At 49.9% G+C, this 19,734-nt stretch overlaps 1 protein-coding gene, 1 non-coding gene and 1 pseudogene across 3 annotated transcripts; 2 read left to right on the top strand and 1 right to left on the bottom strand.

Moving 5' to 3' along the window:
* The first annotated feature begins 854 nt into the window (after positions 1-854).
* Positions 855-9,230, top strand: NAGA (alpha-N-acetylgalactosaminidase). Of its 2 annotated transcripts, none has more exons than XM_054719586.1 (10): positions 855-940; positions 1,336-1,420; positions 2,461-2,596; positions 3,135-3,306; positions 3,775-3,952; positions 4,285-4,379; positions 5,106-5,267; positions 6,591-6,788; positions 7,815-7,955; positions 8,419-9,230. In XM_054719586.1, the coding sequence occupies exons 2-10, from the start codon at positions 1,405-1,407 to the stop codon at positions 8,551-8,553; spliced, it is 1,233 nt and encodes a 410-aa protein (XP_054575561.1). In that variant the 5' UTR covers positions 855-940; positions 1,336-1,404; the 3' UTR covers positions 8,554-9,230. The 2 variants fall into 2 exon arrangements, with proteins under 2 accessions (XP_054575561.1, XP_028005700.1); XM_028149899.2 differs by having other exon boundaries at positions 7,812-7,955; positions 8,419-9,229.
* A 6,844-nt stretch (positions 9,231-16,074) lies between these two features.
* LOC103289055 (ubiquitin-conjugating enzyme E2 D1-like) lies at positions 16,075-16,599 on the top strand (annotated as a pseudogene).
* A 1,508-nt stretch (positions 16,600-18,107) lies between these two features.
* Positions 18,108-18,183, bottom strand: LOC114232714 (small nucleolar RNA SNORD50). Its single transcript, XR_003618805.1, has one exon. It is a non-coding gene; the product is annotated as a small nucleolar RNA SNORD50 (small nucleolar RNA).
* Between the last annotated feature and the right edge of the window lie 1,551 nt (positions 18,184-19,734).

The following is a 19,734-nucleotide window of genomic DNA, read 5'->3' as shown; positions in this document are numbered from 1 at the left end:
GTAGAGAACAGGATTTGCGGAGAGACAGTGTGGGGAGTGAGGGAAGAGGAGGCAAGGAGGACTCCAAAGCTTTGACTTGAGCACCTAGAGGGACAGTTGCCATTACCTGAGATAGGGAAGGTGGCAGGTGTTCGGTTGGGGTCCGTTATGTTTGAGATGCTCGTGACTAACCCAGTGAAGGTGCCAGGAATGAAGTGTTTGACCCTAGTAGTTGGTCAATAACAGTTTATGAATGAAACTGGGAAGAAACATACAGCGTGCCCAGGGCTAGCGTAACAGGTGCGCAGTGTCAGGTGGGAAGGAAAGCCTCCTGGCTTGGCAAGAGCTGTGCCCTCCACCTGGTTTGTTTCCCCCACCCACTCTCCTCCCAAGCTTATGTATCCATCTTCCGCTCCAGGTTTTGAGTCTTACTGCAGACCATGCTTCAGGGTATCCCCTCACTTCCTCTTTTAAAAAAATATTTTTATTGATTTCAGAGAGGAAGGGAGAGGGAGCGAGAAAAACATAAATGATGAGAGAAAAATCATTGATCTGCTGCCTCCTGCACGCCCCCAGCCCGGAATCAAACCCGGGACCCTTCAGTCCGCAGGCCTATGCTCTATCCACTGAGCCAAACCAGCCAGGCTCATTCCCCCTTAACAAAGCCCTCAGCAGATACCCACGCCCGGCAGAGGAGAAAGGTCTAGCTCAGGGGAGCTGGGCAGGCGGCACAGCAGGTTCGTCCTTGGCCGGCGGAGTCGGAGGGAGCCCAGGGGGCGGGGCTGTGGGAGGTTCCTCAGGGGGCGGGGCACGGCGTGGCTGGAGGGGTTCTGATAGGCTCCAGGGGAGGGCTGGCCGCCGCCAGGCCCCGCCCCTCTGGAACGAGGTCGGAGAATCCGGCGAGTGCAGGGCTTCGCGGCTCTGGGGGGCAGAAGCTGTGGGGGGACGGAGGAGGTGGCAGGTGAGTGCCGCGGGCCGGGCACTCTGGGGTGGGGGTCCCCGCGCTGTGACTGCTGCCTTTGGCGGCCAGAGGCGGCCACCCGGACCCGGGAGGAGTCCAGAGCCTGGTCTCGGCCTGGCGTCTCCCCTCTTCCTGGGCGACCCGGAGCCGGCGCTGCCTGTTGGGCCCCGGCCGGAGGAGGGCCGCCTTTGGGCTCTCGGGGCGCCCAACACTGCAGGGGGAGCGGGCCGGGGGACGGGGGTGAGGTCTGATGTCCGAGACACGTTGTTTAGTATTTCTGAAGGAAGAGGGAAGTGATGGCTGGGCAGGGAGCGGGGGCAGTGAGGGCGGCTTGGGGAATCCCCGCCCAGGGTTGAAGGCCGCGGTGACGCCCGTACTTTTCTAACGTTTCTTAGCTTCCAAAGCCCAACATATAAAGCTGCAAAGCAGATCTGGTCCGCTCCCGAGACGCTGAGTGCAGAGCAATGTTGTGGAAGACAGGTAACCTACATGGGAGGGGGTGGCTTTGGGAGGGCAGGTGACCAGCTGGGGGTGGGGGCTACCTGGCGGGAGTCCAGTCCTCTGGTGTCTGAGCCTCCTCCCCTGATGTGGGGAGTCCAGTCCTCTGGTGTCTGAGCCTCCTCCCCTGATGTGGGTATGCCGTGTGGGAGACTTGTTCCTCTTACTCTTGGAGCTGGGCGGGGAAGGAAGGAACTGCTCCCCCCTGAGGAATCAGTTCCCCTCTAAAGTGCAGAGGCCCAGTCTTAGGTGATATCAACATGTGCTGAGAACAGCCCTGTAAAGTCGGTACATTAACTCCATTTTACAGATAAGGAAACTGAGGCCCAAGAGGAAAAGGGCTCACCCTGGGGAGCTGGCTGTGTGCAGGTCCCACCTGGCTGATCTTTTTTTTTCTTCTTCTTTTAAATATATTTTTATTGATTTCAGAGAGGAAGGGAGAGGGAGAGAGAGAAACATCAATGAGAGGATCATCGATCGGCTGCCTCCTGCACACCCTCTAATGGGGATGAAGCCTGCAACCTGGGCACGTGCCCTGGACCAGAATCGAATCCAGGACCCTTCAGTCTGCAGGCTGACGCTCTATCCACCGAGCCAAATCAGCTAGGGCCTGGCTGATCTCTTTAGCCCTTCGAGGTCTCTTGGGGATCTGTGGTGGAGAGCAAAGACCCGGGTGGGACTCAGGAGACCTGGAGTCTGGCTACAGTGGACTGTCAGTTCTGTGTAATGGAGTTGGTCTGGGTATAGAGAGGACATGACCTTAGCTGTTAGTTTTTGCTAATTCTAGCACTGCTGTGGCAACAGCAGCAAGTGGGGACGTGCCCAGGCCCCAAACATACTGACCTGCTCCCGGCACCATCTGCTCGCTCACTGCACGCAGGAGCCAGCAGGTGCAGGAAGAGCCAAGTCCACCTCAAGCCCAGGAGTTGCTCCTCTCGTGTGCAGGCCGGCAGCCTGCGGAGGGGGCGGGCGAGGGCCGGGGCCATGGGAGCCACTCATAGTCATCCCCACCCCTCCGGCAGCGCCCTTGCTAGCCCTGGTGGGCCAGGTGCTGGTGCTGGAGAACGGGCTCCTGCGGAGGCCGCCCATGGGCTGGCTGGCCTGGGAACGCTTTCGCTGCAACATTGACTGTGAAGAGGACCCAGAGAACTGCATCAGGTGAGTCAGCACCACACCACCTGACCAGCTGTGCCCGGGCCCTGCAGAGTGGGGCAGGGAGGAGAGAGTCCGCGAGAAAAGAGAACAGGGTCAAATCCCACCCCCCTCCCATCCCAGAAAGGCTGCAGCCAGAGGTGACTTTTGGGACATCTGACAACCTCGTGACATGCTTGGGGCCTCTGTGGGGCCTGTCAGGTCTGTGGGGCAGGTACCTTGTCGAGGACCCAGCCCCTGAGATAATCAAAAGGAGATAACTGGGAAGGCTAGGCCAGACCTCACAGTGCTTCCCCCGGCTCAGGCCTGCCCCTTGGCCCGGGGGCTAGACCATCCCTTTCAACTTCACCCTGCTTAGGGCTCCTGACACTGTGCCTGGGGTCATTTACAATTGTCACCTGACTTAGTCTGCAGCTGACCCCAAGGCCAAGGTTCTTGTAGGCTGGATTCACACTCAGAGCATCTGAGAAGCTCCGAGGAAGGCGCCTTAGATGAGGAACATGCTAGGCCGCTAAGCTGCTCCATCCCCTGCTCCTCTTGCCAGTGAGCGGCTCTTCATGGAGATGGCTGACCGGCTGGCACAGGACGGATGGCGGGACCTGGGCTACACGTACCTTAACATCGATGACTGCTGGATTGGTGGGCGCGATGCCAAAGGCCGCCTGGTGCCTAGTCCCAAGCGCTTCCCCAACGGCATTGCCTTCCTGGCTGACTATGTGAGCCCCACCCCAGCCCTGCCCCTGGGCCTGGGGGCCCGATCACTCTTTCCACCTCACCCTGCTTAGGGCTCTATTTCCACAATCCCTGTCTGAGAAAGTCTGTTGGGGAAACAAACAAATCGCTAGTTTTGGCCCACGGTGGTGGGGGGAGCCTGGAAGGGCATCTCATCCACCTGGGATTTCTGGAAGGTTCTCCAAAGAGAAGGCAGTTCTTGAGCTGATACCGGAGAAATGACATTTAAGGCAGAGGGGATGACAGAAGCGAAGGCCTAGAGGCAAGAATCAGCCCGTGGGAGAGTGTGTGTGGGAGGGAGGGGAAGACCACAGCTGGCCGAGGCTGTGGAGCCCTCTCCTTTGTCACTGGGGCACCGTGGAAGGTTTGAATGGGGCTGGGCCAGATGCGTCTGTGAGGTGGCTCCCTGAGGGTCCTGCCTGAGCCCACTGTGTCCTTTGCTCCCCCCGCAGGCTCACTCCCTGGGCCTCCAGCTGGGCATCTATGAGGACCTGGGCAATTTCACCTGCATGGGTTTCCCAGGCACCACGCTAGACAAGGTGGTCCAGGATGCTCAAACCTTCGCCGAGTGGAAGGTGGACATGCTGAAGCTGGATGGCTGCTTCTCGACCCCGGAGGAACGGGCCAAGGGTGAGGTGCACAGCTGGCTGGGGGCCATCAGGTAGACCGGGAGGGATGGCCATGGAGGCGCCCCAGTGTCCACCTGGCTGAGTCTGTCTGTCTGGCTGTCTGGCTCCTAGGAGGTGGTGTTTCCCAGTCCCCTCACCCAGGGGCTCCCAGCTCCCTAAAGATGGCTGGGCACCGTGCCCCACAGGGGAAGTGTTTGCGGCATTGGGCACAGGGGGAAGCACCTCTGTTGAGCCCCAGTTTTCTCACCTTTGGTGGGAGAATGTTTGGGTTGAGGCCCTAGGCTGCTTCCTGCACCTCCTCGGGCCTGAAATGTGGGGGTTGGACTTCTCCAGGGTACCCCATGATGGCTGCTGCCCTGAATGCCACGGGCCGCCCCATCGCCTTCTCCTGCAGCTGGCCAGCCTACGAAGGGGGCCTCCCCCCGAAGGTAAGCCATCCTGTGTGCCCACCTGGCAGTGCTCCCCACACCTGCCTCCTCCCTCCTGTGCAGTCAGGGCTGCTCTCACCACAGTTGCCCACGTGCTGATTTGTAGGTCTAGAGAGAAGGTCCTACGTACCCCAGAGGGCACCTCAGCCAGCCCGGGGTCTTAGAGAGGAGGCACCTGTTAGGTGGGCTGAAGGCATGGGAACCACACGTGATGTGCAGGCACACCGCACCCATCAAGTGGTCAGAACCTGGGTTGTAGTGAGTGGGCTAGGAGATCCAGAAGGCTGGTGAGGATAGGCAGGTGGGGCCCCAGTCTCGGAAGGGTCTGTGGGCGCCTCAGCAGGGGCCCTCATGACTTAGGACACCAGGAAGGGTGCGGTCAGACCTGCAGACCACGCTGGCAGAGGGTGAGCCTCATTGCGGGAACACAGGGTGGGTGTGCAGCAGGGATGTTGGTGGTGTACCACCTTGAGCCCATACCCTGGGCTTGACCCCAGCTGGCATGGAAGGGCAGGACAGGCTTCGGGCTCCAGCATCCATGGAGCGGAGGCTTGGGCAGCCCCAGAGCAGGGCCATTCTCTGAGGCCTTCCTCATCCTGAACAAGCTAGGGTTGGTTCTCTGCCTTCCCCACCCTCTTGTCTCCTGCTGAGCCTCCCCAGCCCCTGTGCAGCCTCCGGGCAGCAGAGGGGGACTCCTGTGCTGGACTCTGCCTCCCTGACACCCAGGTGAACTACAGTCAGCTGGCAGAGATCTGTAACCTGTGGCGCAACTATGACGACATCCAGGACTCCTGGAGCAGTGTGCTGTCCGTCCTGGACTGGTTTGTGGACCATCAGGACATTCTGCAGCCAGTGGCAGGCCCTGGACACTGGAACGACCCAGACATGGTACCAACATGGAGGGGGTGTCCCAGGACCCATCCCCATGATGGACTTGCTCCCTCTCTCTGGCTGCTCCCTGCCGGGTTCTAGATCAGTGTCTCTGAACCAGCTGCATGGCTTGCCTTGGAGCTTCTTTACAATTCTGTTCCCAGGGCCCCACCCCACCCCACCCCCGGCCCCACCCCCACCTTTGGATCAGAATGTTGGGAGAGGGCCTGGGAATGCCCATTGTTGACCGTCTTCCCAGGCAATTCTGATGCTTGAAACTTGAGAACTTGGTCTGCAGTGACTCTAAGTGAGACATTACTCCTCTGCAGAGTGAAAAACATGAATATTTCACACCTTCTGTCCATTCCTCCCCTAGCCTGTCCTCACCCAGGCTGCCTCTGACCCTTCTTTCAATGCCCTGTACCCTGTCACCTCCTGCAGAGCCTTCATTTAATCAGGCATTTAATATCAGTGATGATTAAAATAATACAAATACTGGCCCGTTAGTGGGGCATCTGGAGAAAGAGAAATCGGCCTGCCTTAGAGTTCTAGCTCCAGCTCTGCCATGTACCTTAGGCAAGTGACCTAATTTTCTCTGTGCCTCCGTTTGTGTGTGTGTGTTTAATTTTAGTAATTTTTGTCTTTTAAAATATTTTTATTGATTTTGAGAGAGGGCGAGAGAGAAACATCAATGTGAGAATGACACATTGACTGGCGGCCTCCTTGTGCCTCAGTTTTGTCAATTGGAAAATGAAAATATTAACAGTAGCCACCTTATATATAGGGCTGTTTGGAGGGTGAAATGGATGACCCTTTAAAATGCATGGCACAGCTTGGCACATGTACACGCTTAGTTAAGTTGGTATCACTCAGTATGTAACAATGTTGGGTGAGCAGTAATCGTTTGTGTCCCGTCTAGATTGGTTGCCCTGGGTCAGGTGGTTAGGGCAGGTGGTGGCTACTGGCAAGAGCAGGGACTCTGTCCGGCTCTGGTTCTGGTTTCCTACCACTGCCACCCTGGGAGTGTTTCTTGACTTGCATGTTTCAGTTTACAAATGCATTTGGCAACAGATCCCATTGGATCATCTGAACAACCTGACATGACCAGCACCCCCTTTTTTGTGAAATAAGAAGCTGAGGCTCAAATGGAAAGTGACTCAACTCATCCCGAGGCCACACTGCTAGGGAATGGTGTTTGCCAAACCAGGCTCCCCATGTGGCCATGCCTCCCACCTCCACCTTCTCTTGCTTCAGCTACAAGCTTGGGGTTGGTTGGGGTTGGTGCCTGTACCCTCCCCACTGAAGAGGGCAGGGCTGACCACTTCTCTCCTCTGCCCCTAGCTGCTCATTGGGAACTTTGGCCTCAGTTTCGAGCAAGCTCGGGCCCAGATGGCCCTGTGGACAGTGCTGGCGGCCCCCCTCTTCATATCCACAGACCTGCGTACCATCTCCGCCCAGAACATGGACATTCTGCAGAATCCACTCATGATCAAAATCAACCAGGATCCCTTAGGCATCCAGGGACGCAGGATTCTCAAGGTATTGGGGTGTGGGGGGAAGGAAAGGGAGACTGAGGGACTAGGCTCCCCTGAGAACAAGTCTGCAAGGCTGGGTGCATTCAGTTGAAGACTCTACTGGGGGCTATTCCAACTGTCCCCCACTTGCCTGGTGAGGGCAGGGCCAGAGCAGGACAGCTCATGGGATTTGGGGAAGCGAGACGTCACCATGCAGTGCACAGGGGACAGTGAGGCCTCGCAGGTTGGAAGTATAGGTGTCTGGCAGAGAACTGTGATGTCTGGTAGAGAACTAGGGCTTCCCTACAGTGTTTAGGAGTTGTATGAGCCAAGGAATACAACTGTTACTCGTACCGGTGTCTACTATTTATTGATCACCTACTGTGTGCTGGGCATTCTAGATACATTTCCTCACAAGGGCGATACTCCTTCCCTGTTTTACAAGAGGAAACGGAGATTTGAAGAGTCTAAGTAACTTAGCTCAAGGCCCCACAATTAGTAAACAGCACAACAGGACCTGATTCCACCAGTGCTGCCCAAGTTTGTGCTCTCTGCACACTCCTTCCCTCTCTAGTAAGAAAAACCCTACACACCTGTAGGTGCGCCTGTGGAGGTGGCGAGGCCCAGAGGAGGTCACTGATCCCTGCCAGGCCGGGGACCTTCTGGAGGATGGGTTCACGCTCCTGGCTGCTCAGGGCAGAGTGCCTCATCCCACTAGCCACTCCAGTGCAGCAGCTGTCCACGCCTGTCCCTCCCATCATCCTATGCGCTGAGGCAGGACTCATGCAGTATTGCCTCTGTGTCCTGGCATGGGGCCTGGACACAGGAAGCGTTGGGGAGCATCTGCCACGTCAGGGAAGGAAGGAAAGTAGTGTTAGATAAGTTGGGGTACTGGAGGGCTGTGGTATCACCGCCCCCCCTAAGCTTTTGTGTGGAATGAAACTGTGGGCTGGGGGGCGGGGGGGACCCAGGGCTCAAGGCAGGCCAGGAAGGGGACTTCAGGGCCTGCCTGAGCAGGAACCCCAGCAGCAGCCATCTTCTGTCCCAGGAGAAGTCCCTCATTGAAGTGTTCCTGCGGCCCCTGGACAATAATGCCTACGCCTTGGTCTTCTTCAGCCGCAGGACAGATATGCCTTATCGCTTCCACTGCTCCCTCTCCCAGCTCAACTTCACCAGCTCCAGCTTGTACGAGGTGAGCGCCCGGCGGTAGAGTGCCCTTTGTTTCCCTGGGAGGGCGTTGCCGGGGGTGGGCCTCACACAGGCCTCCCCTGAGCCGTGGGCCTTGGGTCCTGTGGCAGGTGCTCCAGGGCAGCGGCAGGCACTGAGGGCCAAGGCTGGTGCTGCTCTGCACTGGCATCTTCAGGCCAAGCAAACAGGACTACTGCGTACAAATGAGTCCCGCTACCCACCGAGGCCATGCTCCTCCCCGCACTGTCAGCCCTCGCTGGCACGGAGCTCAGGTTCTCTGTGGGCGAGGCTTTCGCCACTTTCTACATCTGGGCATCAGCTGTACCCGTGGAGAAGTGACAGAGTCACGGCTCCCACTTCTGCAGTGCACGCTGGAGGCCCAGCACAGACAGGCCAGAGGCCAGGCTTCTATGTCCCCTGCCTGGCTATCCTTATGGTGGCACTGGTTATGTCCCTCCCTGCTGCAGGCCCAGGATGTCTACACGGGTGGCGTCATCAGTGGCCTCCGGACTGAAACCATCTTCACAGTGATCATCAACCCTTCGGGGGTGGTGATGTGGTACCTGTATCCTATCGGGAAGCTGAGAACACCTCTGCAATGAGGAGCTAAGACATGCGACAGGCTGTAGCAGCACCGCGGCACCCAGACCCTGGAGCCTCGGCACGCTGAGGGCCAGTAGGCGAGGTTCTCTGCTGCCCAGGCCCGCTTGGCGACTGACCCCATCGGACCCAAAGTGCAATCAAAGGGCCGGTTCCACGTGCTGCCCAAGTGTGAACCCTCTTGGAAACGTGTCTTGGGCACTTTCCTGTGGCCTCTAACCTTGTCTGCACAGCCCCACAGATGTTGCTGAACCACTCGGCAGCCTAAGCCGCCATAGGCAGGGGCACTGATACCCATCAGGACTCCAGCCTCTGACCTTCTGTTGACTCTGAAATCAAGATTTGGAATTTTTCTTAGAATTAGGAGTGGAGATGTGACCTCTTGTCAGGAACTTCCATGAACCACCATTGGCTTTCCTGCCCGGAGGAGGCCTTGCAGGCTGATACTCCACGGGAGTGACCTTGGCTCCCTCAGGTCACCAATAAAGCTGTTCTTTAGTCAAACAGTTGTAACATGGACCTGGGGCCATGGGCACCTTCAGTTAGGGACTCTGAGTGGCACTACACGGTGCTGGTTTCAAATCTGACCTCACATGGAAGATGTGGGGCATCTGGTCCCTCATTTTCCAAAATGACCTACAGATTACACTGAGTGGCCAGATTATTATGATCTCTGAACGCATAATAATCTGGCCACTCAGTGTGTGTGTGTGTGTGTGTGTGTGTGTGTATGTGTGTGTGTGTGTGTGTGTGTGTATGTGTGTATATATATATTAGAGGCCCGGTGCATGAATTCGTGCATGGGTGGGGTCCGGCCAGCCTGCAGCCTGGCCAGGGGGAGGGGACATGGGCGGTTGGCCGGCCTGCCTGCTGGTCGAACTGGTCGAGGGGACAATTTGCATATTAGCCTTTTATTATATAGGATATACACTGAGTGGCCAGATTATTATGCATTCAGAGATTATAATAATCTGGCCACTCAGTGTATACTCTTAGACAGTCCAGACTTGCCTCACACCGGGGAGCCATCCTGCTCTGCCCAACACAGTGGTGGTGGTGTGACTACGCGGTGAGGCGGAGCAGCAACGGTCCCAGGCCCTCTTTGTCTTGCCCTTCCCCACCCCATTCAGATGGTCCAGGCTCTACTGACCATGACCCCCACTCACCAGCCCCTCTGCTGCACCCTGAAAGGCCTGATCTGCTAAAGAACTTCGCATTGTTGTCCTAGGCACCTTTCACCTCCTCTCTTTTCTGACACGGCTTCATTCAGTGGCTCTCAGGGCCTGGGTGGGAGGGAGGGGCTTCGGCTCTGCCTTTCTCCCACTGGCCCCTACAGCTTGTCCTCTGCCCTGCAGTGCCCCTGCCCCCTCCCCTAGTTCCTCCTCACCTAACCTGGCTGCAGAGGAGATTCAAATCCCGTGTCCAAAGACTTTGTGTTTTAAAACGTGTTTTCTGTTCCTCCTCAGGGATTTAAAGTAAAAGAATGGCACGCTCTTAATTGCCTGCCTTTGGTTCCTGTTTCCTAAGCCCTCTTCCTTTGGCTGAGACAGGGCACCTGTCTCCCTGTTGGCTCTTGTCCCCATTTGGAAAGCTGGCAGCAGAACAAGCTAGGTAGGTTCCCTTGGGCTCTGAATGTGGGAGCACCCAGTGCCCCCGGCCTTGCACTGCCCTGCCCAGTGGGAATCCTTCTGGGTGGATCTTCCACGCTCCCTCCCTCAGGGTGTGAGGGTCTGTCTGGTATGTACAGTGAGTGCAAAGTGCACATTTTACACTATTATTTGAACTTCCTGGAGCTTTGCTGATTGAGTCCAGGTCATCAGAGAAAGCTCCCTTTCCCAGTTGCTGTCTTGAGGCTGTGGCTCACTCAGGAGGAAAGAACCCTACCTCATCCCAGGCCTCTGCCCCTGGAGGCCTGTCCCCCTATGCACACCTCCTGCTCTGGGTCTTTGTCACAGAATGATCTCGGGTAGGAATGCTTCTTTTTCCAGCCCCAGGAAAGAAGTCTTTCCCACCACCCTGGGATGTGGTGGAATGTTGTGAGTGGTTGAGACCATGGACTTGGGAGTTGGGGTCAGGGGTCAGCCTGGACTTAACCAGTCAATTCCTTTGCCTTCTAGATCCAGAGATGGTGACATTTCTTTACTTTCTATATAACTTGTCCTTTTATCCTGGGGTGTCTGATTGATTCTATCTCTTTAGCCTTAATTCTCTCAGCACACACCCTGCCAATCTTCCAGGGCATTGTTTAACTCTCTTCTCCCGAGGCCAGTGAGGGACTCAATTATATTTTTTCCCACTTCAAGGAAACCTTGTTTGGGCCTGAGTACCCTTTCTCTTTTTAAACTTTTTAGTATAGAAATTTTCAAACACAAAAGTAAAGTGGTACAGTAAATCTCTATGTACCCATCACACAGCTCCAGCAACAGGCAACATGTGCCATTCTTTCTTATCTCTCTTCCCACACATACCTTTTTGCCTGTGAGCTGGGAGTATTTGAAAGCAAATCAAAGGAAACTCTGAACACCACTATGTAGCTCTAACAGATGGGGTCTTTAAAATATGTATGACCGTAAACAATTTTCCTACTCAACAAAATTAAAATATTAATAACCTAATAAACAGACTGTGTTCAGTTTTTGCTACTGGTCTCAAAAATATCTATCTATAGTTTGACTCAAAATCCAAGGAAGGGAATAACAAAAATGGTCCAAGAACTACTGAAAGTTTGTTTCCTCCACAAAAGCAATGAACAACTTGCCATATGTTATCAGAATCAACTTTCACAGATTTCTGGAAATTAACCAAAGGCTTGCAGCAACCCAGAGAGCATTCGGTCAAGAAAAATAGTAGAATCTTGGTAAGAATAGCAAGCTTTGTAGTGTTTTCGCTTACTCTAGTATCACATTTTAAATCAGCTTTTAAGATGTTCAAAGAACTAAAGGAAACCATGTCTAAAGAAGTAAAGGAAAGAATAAGAATGATATCTCACCAAATAGAGAATATAAGAGACAGAAATTATAGAAAGGAACCAATTATAAATTCTAGACCTGAAAAGTACTATAACAGAGATGAACATTTCACTAGAGTAGCTCAGTGGATCAGCAAACATGACCAAGCAGAAAGTCAGCAAACTTGAAGATGGGTCCGTTGAAATTAACCTAACTGAGAAACAGAAAGAATGAAGAAAAATAAGCAGCTCTGTTTGGGTAGCTCAGTTGGTTACAGCATTGTTCTGATACGCCAAGGTTGTGGATTTGATCCCTGTTAAGGGCACATACAAGAATCGACTAGTGAATGCATAAGTAAGTGGAACAACAAATCTCTCTCTTCTCTCTCCCCCGTCTTCCTTTCTGTCTCTAGGATCAATCAATTAATACATAAATAAATAGAGACTCATGGGACACCATGCAACATACCAACATACATATAAAGAAGAAAAGGCAGAAAGAGTATTTGAAAAAATAATGGCTCAAAACTCCATATTTGATGTCAAATATTAATCCCTACCTAGACACATCATATTCAAACTCTCATAAGACAAAGACAAAGGGAGAATTTTGAAAACAGCAAGACAGAAGCGACTCATCACATACAAGAGAAAGTACTTTGAGATCAATGAAAATAAATATACAAACTACCAAAAATACTGAAATACAACATACCAAAACTTAGGAGTGAAAGCAGTAATCAGAGAAAATTTATAGCTGCAATTTGCCTATATTAAAAAGAGTAAAGACAATCCATAATGGGAGAAAATATCTGCAATTCATATTTCCGATAAGGTACTTCTATTTAAAATATATAAATAACTTTTTTTTTTGTTAATCTTCACCTGAGGATATTCTTTGCATTGGTTTTTAGAGAGTAGAAGGGAGAGAGAAAGAGAGAAACATTGATGTGAGAGACACACATTTATTGGTTGTCTTCCACACATGCCCTGATAGGGACCAGGGATCAAGCCTGCAACCGAAGTACTTGCCCTTGACCAGAATCGAACCTGGGGCCCTTCAGTCTGTGGGCCAATGCTCTATCTACTGAGCCAAACTGGCTAGGGCTATAAAGAACTCTTAACACTCAATAATAAAAACAAATAGCCCAATAAAAAATGGGCAAATAATCTGAATAGACACATTTCCAAAGAAGGTATGAAAAGCCCATGCTCAACATCACTAACCATTAGGGAAATGCAAATAAAACAATGAGATACCACTTAACACCCAAAATGTGGCTAAAATAAAAATGTGAGGTAAAAAGCGTTGGCAAGGATATGGATTGGAATCTCATACACTGCTGGTAAGAATGTAAAAGTGGTACAGCTACTGTGTAAGATGGTCTGGCAATTCTTCAAGTGATTAAACATAGAATTATGATATGACACAGCAATTTCACATCTAGGTATATACCCTAAAGAAATGAAACCATATCTACACAAAACCTTGTAAACAAATATTAATCCACAGTTTATAGCAGCACTATTTATATCAGCCAAAAGGTGGAAACAATCCAAATGCCCACCAACTGATGAAGAAACAAAATATGGTTAACCACACAATGGAATATTATTCAGCCACAAAATGGTGTGACAAGCTACATGGATGAACCTTGAAAACATGCTAAGGGAAAGAAACTAGACACGAAGACCACATATTATATGATTCCATTCATATGGAAGTCCTGGATAGGAAAATCTATACAGAGATTAGTGGATGTTTAGGCTGGGTGGGGAAGATGGGGGTAGAGGGGATGGCAGCTAAAAGATACAAGGTTTCTTTCTAAGGTGATGAAAATGTTCCTAAATTGACTGGAGTGATGGCTGCACATTATGTGAATATACTAAAAATCACTGTATTATACACACTAAAGTGGGTGGATTATATGATATGTGAATTATATATCAACTAGAGGCCCATTGCAGGAAGATTCCTGCAAGAATAGGGATTCCTGCAAGAATAGGGCTTCCTGCGGCCTTCTCCGCCACCCTGCCTGCTTCCCCGCCGCCCCGCTTGCTTCTCCACAGCTTCGCTCCCTTCTGCAGCGCTTGGCTTCCTTCTACGCTGTCTTCAGTCTTCGCTCTGCACCTGGATATGCAAATTAACCACCATCGTGGTTGGGTTCATTTGCATATCTGCTCCTGATTGGCTGGTGGGCGTGGCTTGTGGACATAGCGGGGATACAGTCAATTTGCATGTTTCTCTTATTAGATAGGATGCTAAAAAAAAACCTTCACACCTATGTCCATTGCAGTATTATTATTCACAATAGCCAAGATGTGTAAGCAACACAAATGTCCATCGATGGATGAATAAAGAAAATGAGGTATAGCCCTAGCCGGTTTGGCTCAGTGGATAGTGTCAGCCCAAGGACTGAAGGGTCCCAAGGTTCTATTACGGTTAAGGGCATGTACCTTGGTTGCAGGGTAGATCCCTGGCACTGGTCAGAGCGCTGCGGGAGGCAACCAACCAATGTGTCTCTCTAACATTGATGTTTCTCTGTCTCTCACCCTCCCTTGCACTCTAAAAATCAATGGGAAAAAATAAAAATCAATGGAAAAATATCCTCGGGTGAGGATTCAACAACAATAAAAATAAAAAAGAAAGAAAATGAGGTCCAGTCGTACAATAGAATATTAGCTTTAATAACGAAGGGCCTGGCTGCTGCTCAGTGGCTGAGCTTCGACTTATGAACCAGGAGGTCACAGTTCGATTCCCAGTGGGAGCACATGCCCGGTTGCAGCCTAGATCTCCAGTGGGGGCAGGGGGAGGTGCAGAAGGCAGCTGACCATTGATTCTCTCTCATCATTGATGTTTTTCTCTCTCCATCTCCCTTCCTCTCTCTGAAATAAATAAAACATTTTTTTAAAAGGGAATGCTGTCACATTCTACAGCATGGATGAATCTTGAGAATATTATGCTAAGTGAAATAAGCCAGTCCCAAAAATCAAAACAAATACTGTATGATTTCACTTATATGAGGTATCTAAAGTAGTCAATTTCATAGACAGTAGCCAGGTGTTATGACACAGCAATTCCATGTGTGGGGTGTGTGTGGGAGGAGGGAATAAGGAGTTGTTCAACGGACATAGCGTTTCAGTCTTGCAAAATGAAAAAGTTTAAAACGTTAGAGTCACTGCAAACAGTGAGTATAGGCATCTTCCAGTTTCCCAAAGTTAGCATTCCTCTACTTCGTTTTTAGGAAAGACCTACAGTGTTTTTTATTTCTAGCATTTCCTTTTTTTTTTTTGGTTTGTTTTTATTTTAAAAAATATTTTTATTGATTTCATAGAGGGAGAGGGAGAGATAGAAACATCAATGATGAGAATCATCGATCAGCTGTCTCCTGCACGCTCACCTGCTACTGGGGATCGAGCCCGCAACCCGGCATGTGCCCTTGACCGGAAGTGAACCTGGCACCCTTCAGTCCGCAGGCTGAATCCACTGAGCCAAACCAGCTAGGGCTAGCATTTCCTTTTGATTGTTCCTTAGAGTTTCCATCTCTCTCCTTACATTAGCCATCTAGTCTTGCATCTTGTCCACTTTTTCAATTAGAGCCCTTAGCATATTAGTCAGTTGTTTTAAATCCCCAGTATGGTCATTCCAACATCTTTGCCATGTCTAAATCTGGTGCTGATACTTCCTCTGTCCAAGCTGTGATGTCTTTTAGTATGCCTTATAGTTTTATGAATGCCACTATGTAAAAGGAACTGAGGTAAGTAGGCCTTTAGTGTGAGGCTTTATGTTTATCTGGCTTGGAGTTAGGCTGTGTTTACTGTTTGCTGTAGCTGTAGATGTTAGAGGCTAAAATGTCTTCTGTGTCCTGGTTCTTGTCTCCTCTGCTTTGTATTCCCCTAGAGACCTTTCAAATAAGGTCTGAGGTGTGCAGTTCTTTCCATTGTAATCCCGTTATTATGCAGGGGCCTGGCTGATGTGGCAGCAAGGGGTTGGGGAAGGGAAGCATTCTATAGTCCAATGATTAGGTGTCAGTCTTTTAGTGAGACTCTGCCCCAGGGCTTTGCCGTTCTCTGGTGTTTCCCAATTGTTGGGTTAGGGTTAGGGTTAGGGTTAGGCCATGTTAAGGAGAACAGAATGCTTTGGGTGTGTTTTCTTTTCTTTTCCAGGACTTATTTTATTATTGTATTTTTTATGTTTTCAGAGAGAGGAAGGGAGAGGGAGAGAGAGATAGAAACATCAATGATGAGAGAGAATCATCAATCGGCTTCCCAACGCCCCACACTGGGGATCAGCCCGAAACCCGGGCACGTGCCATGACCGGAATCGAACAGTGACCTCCTGATTCTTAGGTTGATGCTCAACCACAGAGCCACACCAGCCAGGCTCCAGCACTTATTTTAAATTTATTTTCAAAAATTCTATTATCGAAAAAGCAGAAACAAGAGTCTCACCTGTGTCCCTGCCCGCACACTTGTGCTCGGGCGCACACCGAACTGGCACAGGCGTCTGGAGGGAGCCAGTGAGTGGCAAGCCAGGGACCCAGCACCGCTGAGCCAGCCAAGGAGCCAGTGAGCCATGCCTGCGCTGACCCATGTACCCGCCCCCCGCCCAATCCCGCAGCCGCCCCCGCCGGCCAGTGTCCCCGCCATCCTCCCTGCACTAAAGCAGATTCAGAAAGAATTAAGTGATCTACAGCGTGACCCACCGGCTCACTGCTCCCCCGGACCTGTGGGAGACCACTTGTTCCACTGGCAAGCAACTGTTATGGGGCCTCCTGATAGCGCATATCAAGGCGGAGTCTTCTTTCTCACTGTACATTTTCTGACTATCCTTTTAAACCACCAAAGATTGCTTTCACAACAAAAATTTATCATCCAAACATAAACAGTAATGGAAGTATTTGTCTTAATATCCTGAGGTCACATGGTCACCAGCTCTGACTGTATATCAAAAGTTTTATTGTCCACGTTTTCTACTTTGTGATCCTAATCCAGATGGACCCCTTAGTACCAGATATTGCACAAATCTATAAATCAGACAAAGAAAAATACAACAGACACGCAAGAGAATGGACTCAGAAATATGCAATGTAAAATAATAAAATTTCATATATACCAGAGTACTGTAAAATCTAGGTTTTTTCAATTTTAGCAGTAAATTGAGCATTGTTTTTGTTTCACTGTATCATGAAACCCTTTGATTTTTATCCATTTTAAATGTATTTCTGAAGCAAGACAAAACAAACTTCCAAAAATACCCTTAAGACTGTGAGGAGAGCATTTATCATTTTGTAAGCATTGAGGAAGACATTTATTATGGACTTTAAGATACTTGGACATCTGCATCTTCCGCTTACAAGATCTACAAAGCATCTGAAAAGTAACCAAATTACTTTGATGTTTTTACATGAGAAATACTGTATGTGTTGTCTGTGTCGTTTTATATATCTATTCAGATTTCATTCTTTGTTAGCTCACTTTATAATTTGTATTTTTTTTCCTGTATAGACTAAATATATTCTACTTACATGTATGTCAACTCATTACTTTTTTCCTGTGAATAGTATTGAAAAAAACTGAACAGCTGATAATTAAATGAATTAACTGTCTGTCTCCCTTGTCTTAGGGTTTTCTGTGTAGATCAATTGCAGATTTATTAAACCTGAATGATCTTTACATTGTAATTCTCAGTATACTGATTATGGAGAAACACTTCTTGATTTTGTTATACTTAACTCTATTGCAATGTGAATTGCACTGCTAAGTAGGAAGATGTGTAACTTTTATTTGTTGTTATTCACATTTGAAATTTTTTCTTTTTAAATATATTTTATTGATTTTTTACAGAGAGGAAGGGAGCGAGATAGAGAGTTAGAAACATCGATGAGAGAGAAACATCGATCAGCTGCCTCCTGCACACCTGGGGATGTGCCCGCAACCATGGTACATGCCCTTGACCGGAATCGAACCTGGGACCTTTCAGTCCACAGGCTGATGCTCTATCCACTGAGCCAAACCGGTTTCGGCATGAAATTTTTTCTTTATAGGAAATATTATGACACCTTTTACAGATCTTAATGTAGCTTTTCCATATAAATAAAATGCTTTTTCTACCAAAAAAAAAAAAAAATTATTCTCCTGCCCTGCCAGTGTTCTCAGTGGTTAGAGAGTTGGCCTGCTCACTAAAGGGTCTTGGGTTTGATTCCCGATTAAGGGCACGTACCTGGGTTGCAGGTTTAATCCCCAGCCCTGGTGGGAGGCAACCAATTGATGTGTCTCTCTCACATCCATGCTTTTTTCTCTCTCTCTCCCTTCCCCCCTTCCACTCTTACCTAAAAGCAATGGAAAAATATCCTCAGCCCTGGCTCAGTGGATAGAGCATCAGTCTGTGGACTGAAGGGTCCCGGGTTTGATTCCAGTCAAGGGCACATGCCTGAGTTGTGGGCTCGATCCCCAGTAGGGGGTGTGTAAGAGGCAGCCGATCAATGATTCTCTCATCATTGATGTTTCTATCTCTCTCTCCCTCTCGCTTCCTCTCTGAAATCTATATCTATCTATCTATCTCCTCAAGAGAGGATTAAAAAAATTACATTGTCCTTATAATGGTCTATCTCAGAAGCTAGATCCATATATTAAGTTTTTTTTGCAACAGAAATTCAGGTTCAGGATAGGATAATCATAGATAAAGTTGTATTTTCAAAATAGCTATTCCTTCCATTCCTCTTGCCAGAAGCACAAGGGGATTTTTCCTCTCTTTATTGGAACTTAGATCCAGTGGTGGGACTCCTGGAGGTAAAATCCACATAACTATTGGGTTCCTCCCTAAGACTGGCCCCACCCAGAAATTTTTACCTCTAAAGCTTGTCTACACAAAGCCTCCCCCAATTCATCAATTAGTTTAAATTACCCTACCCTGATACTGGCTCTATCGACAGGTTCATGTCCTGAGATTTTTGCTTTGGGTGAGTTGTGACTCTCTGTATCCACCTATCTCGATAATTTTGCAGGCAGCAGTTTGCCCTATGACTTCTAATGGATCTAAGAAGAGTAACTGATGTTTAATTCATTCAGCTTTTTTTCTCGTGGGGATGGAAGTGTTGACTTCCAACCCCCTTACATGCCAGAGCAGAAAACCTCAACCTCCTTTTTAGGAACCAATCAGAGAAGGGAGCAGGAAGATCTGCGGCAAGGAATATTGCACAAGGGCACAACTGGTCTTCTTACTAAGGCCGGACCACATGTTCAGACCAAAGGCCTTCCTGGTGGCGGCATCAAAACAATGCAGACATCCCCTTCTCCAGGAAGCTGACAGACCACCCAAGCTGGTCAGAGCCCCTCCTCTAAACCCTGTGCAGACCTCTATCATTGCACTTTTGTCAGGAATTAGGAGTATCCCTCTCTCTTACTGGCCATCAGGTGAAAGCCAGAAGTCTAATGCCAGAATTGGGTCCAAGGGAAAAGCACAAGCTTGAGCATAAATGATTCTAAAATAGTTCCCAAAATGAAGTACTCCAAGGCCCAAACAGAAGGCTGAGAACCAGGGAAAGTAAGACCTTCACAGCAAGCCAACAGGAGGGGGTCCACACAGCTTCCCCAGGGGGACCACATAGAGGGTGAAGTACCTACCTGCTCCCATCCTATATTTGGGGGGTGAGGGGGAACAGGACAGGGTGGACACTTGCAAAACATAATGAAATTGTCTATCTCTGAGGCAGTCTGTGTACTGCTTGAGATCAGGTGTCAGTTTTCTCAGAACACAGGGTTGGCACAGAGCAGCCTCAGTAAATACTCGACCGGAACTGATCCTCAGGAAGCCCAGAGCACAATACTGGGTAGCACAACAAACAACTGGTCAGCGTACAAGCTCTCATATTGATTTATTCTGGCTCTCCCTCCATGGAAAATTGGAGAACAGGCTTCCTCAACTTAGGCAAGTGCTCCATCAAGGGGCACTTGAGCACTGAGGCGAGCATGAGAAGGTCCATCTTTCTTGGAATCAGGTGATGAACAGTTGAAGCAGGACAAGTGCAGAGCCCAGACAGAAAACAGAGCTTGGGCACATCCAAGCTGACTACTGGGAGGTCCCAAGGGGCCAGCACTAGGCCATGCATATCACAGATGCCCTCAGAAACAGAGACCAAGGCCACAGCAGAGGTGTGCAACAGCAAACGGAGTTTAATCGAGGGTGTGAAACCAGGGTGACCTTGCCTCTTCGGTTACTTTAACTTCTTTTGTC

Source organism: Eptesicus fuscus, chromosome 7 (assembly GCF_027574615.1).
Source record: "Eptesicus fuscus isolate TK198812 chromosome 7, DD_ASM_mEF_20220401, whole genome shotgun sequence".
NCBI classification, from domain to species: domain Eukaryota; kingdom Metazoa; phylum Chordata; class Mammalia; order Chiroptera; family Vespertilionidae; genus Eptesicus; species Eptesicus fuscus.
The sequence above is the reverse complement of the archived record's forward strand: the minus strand, read 5'-3'. Positions and strand labels throughout refer to the sequence as shown.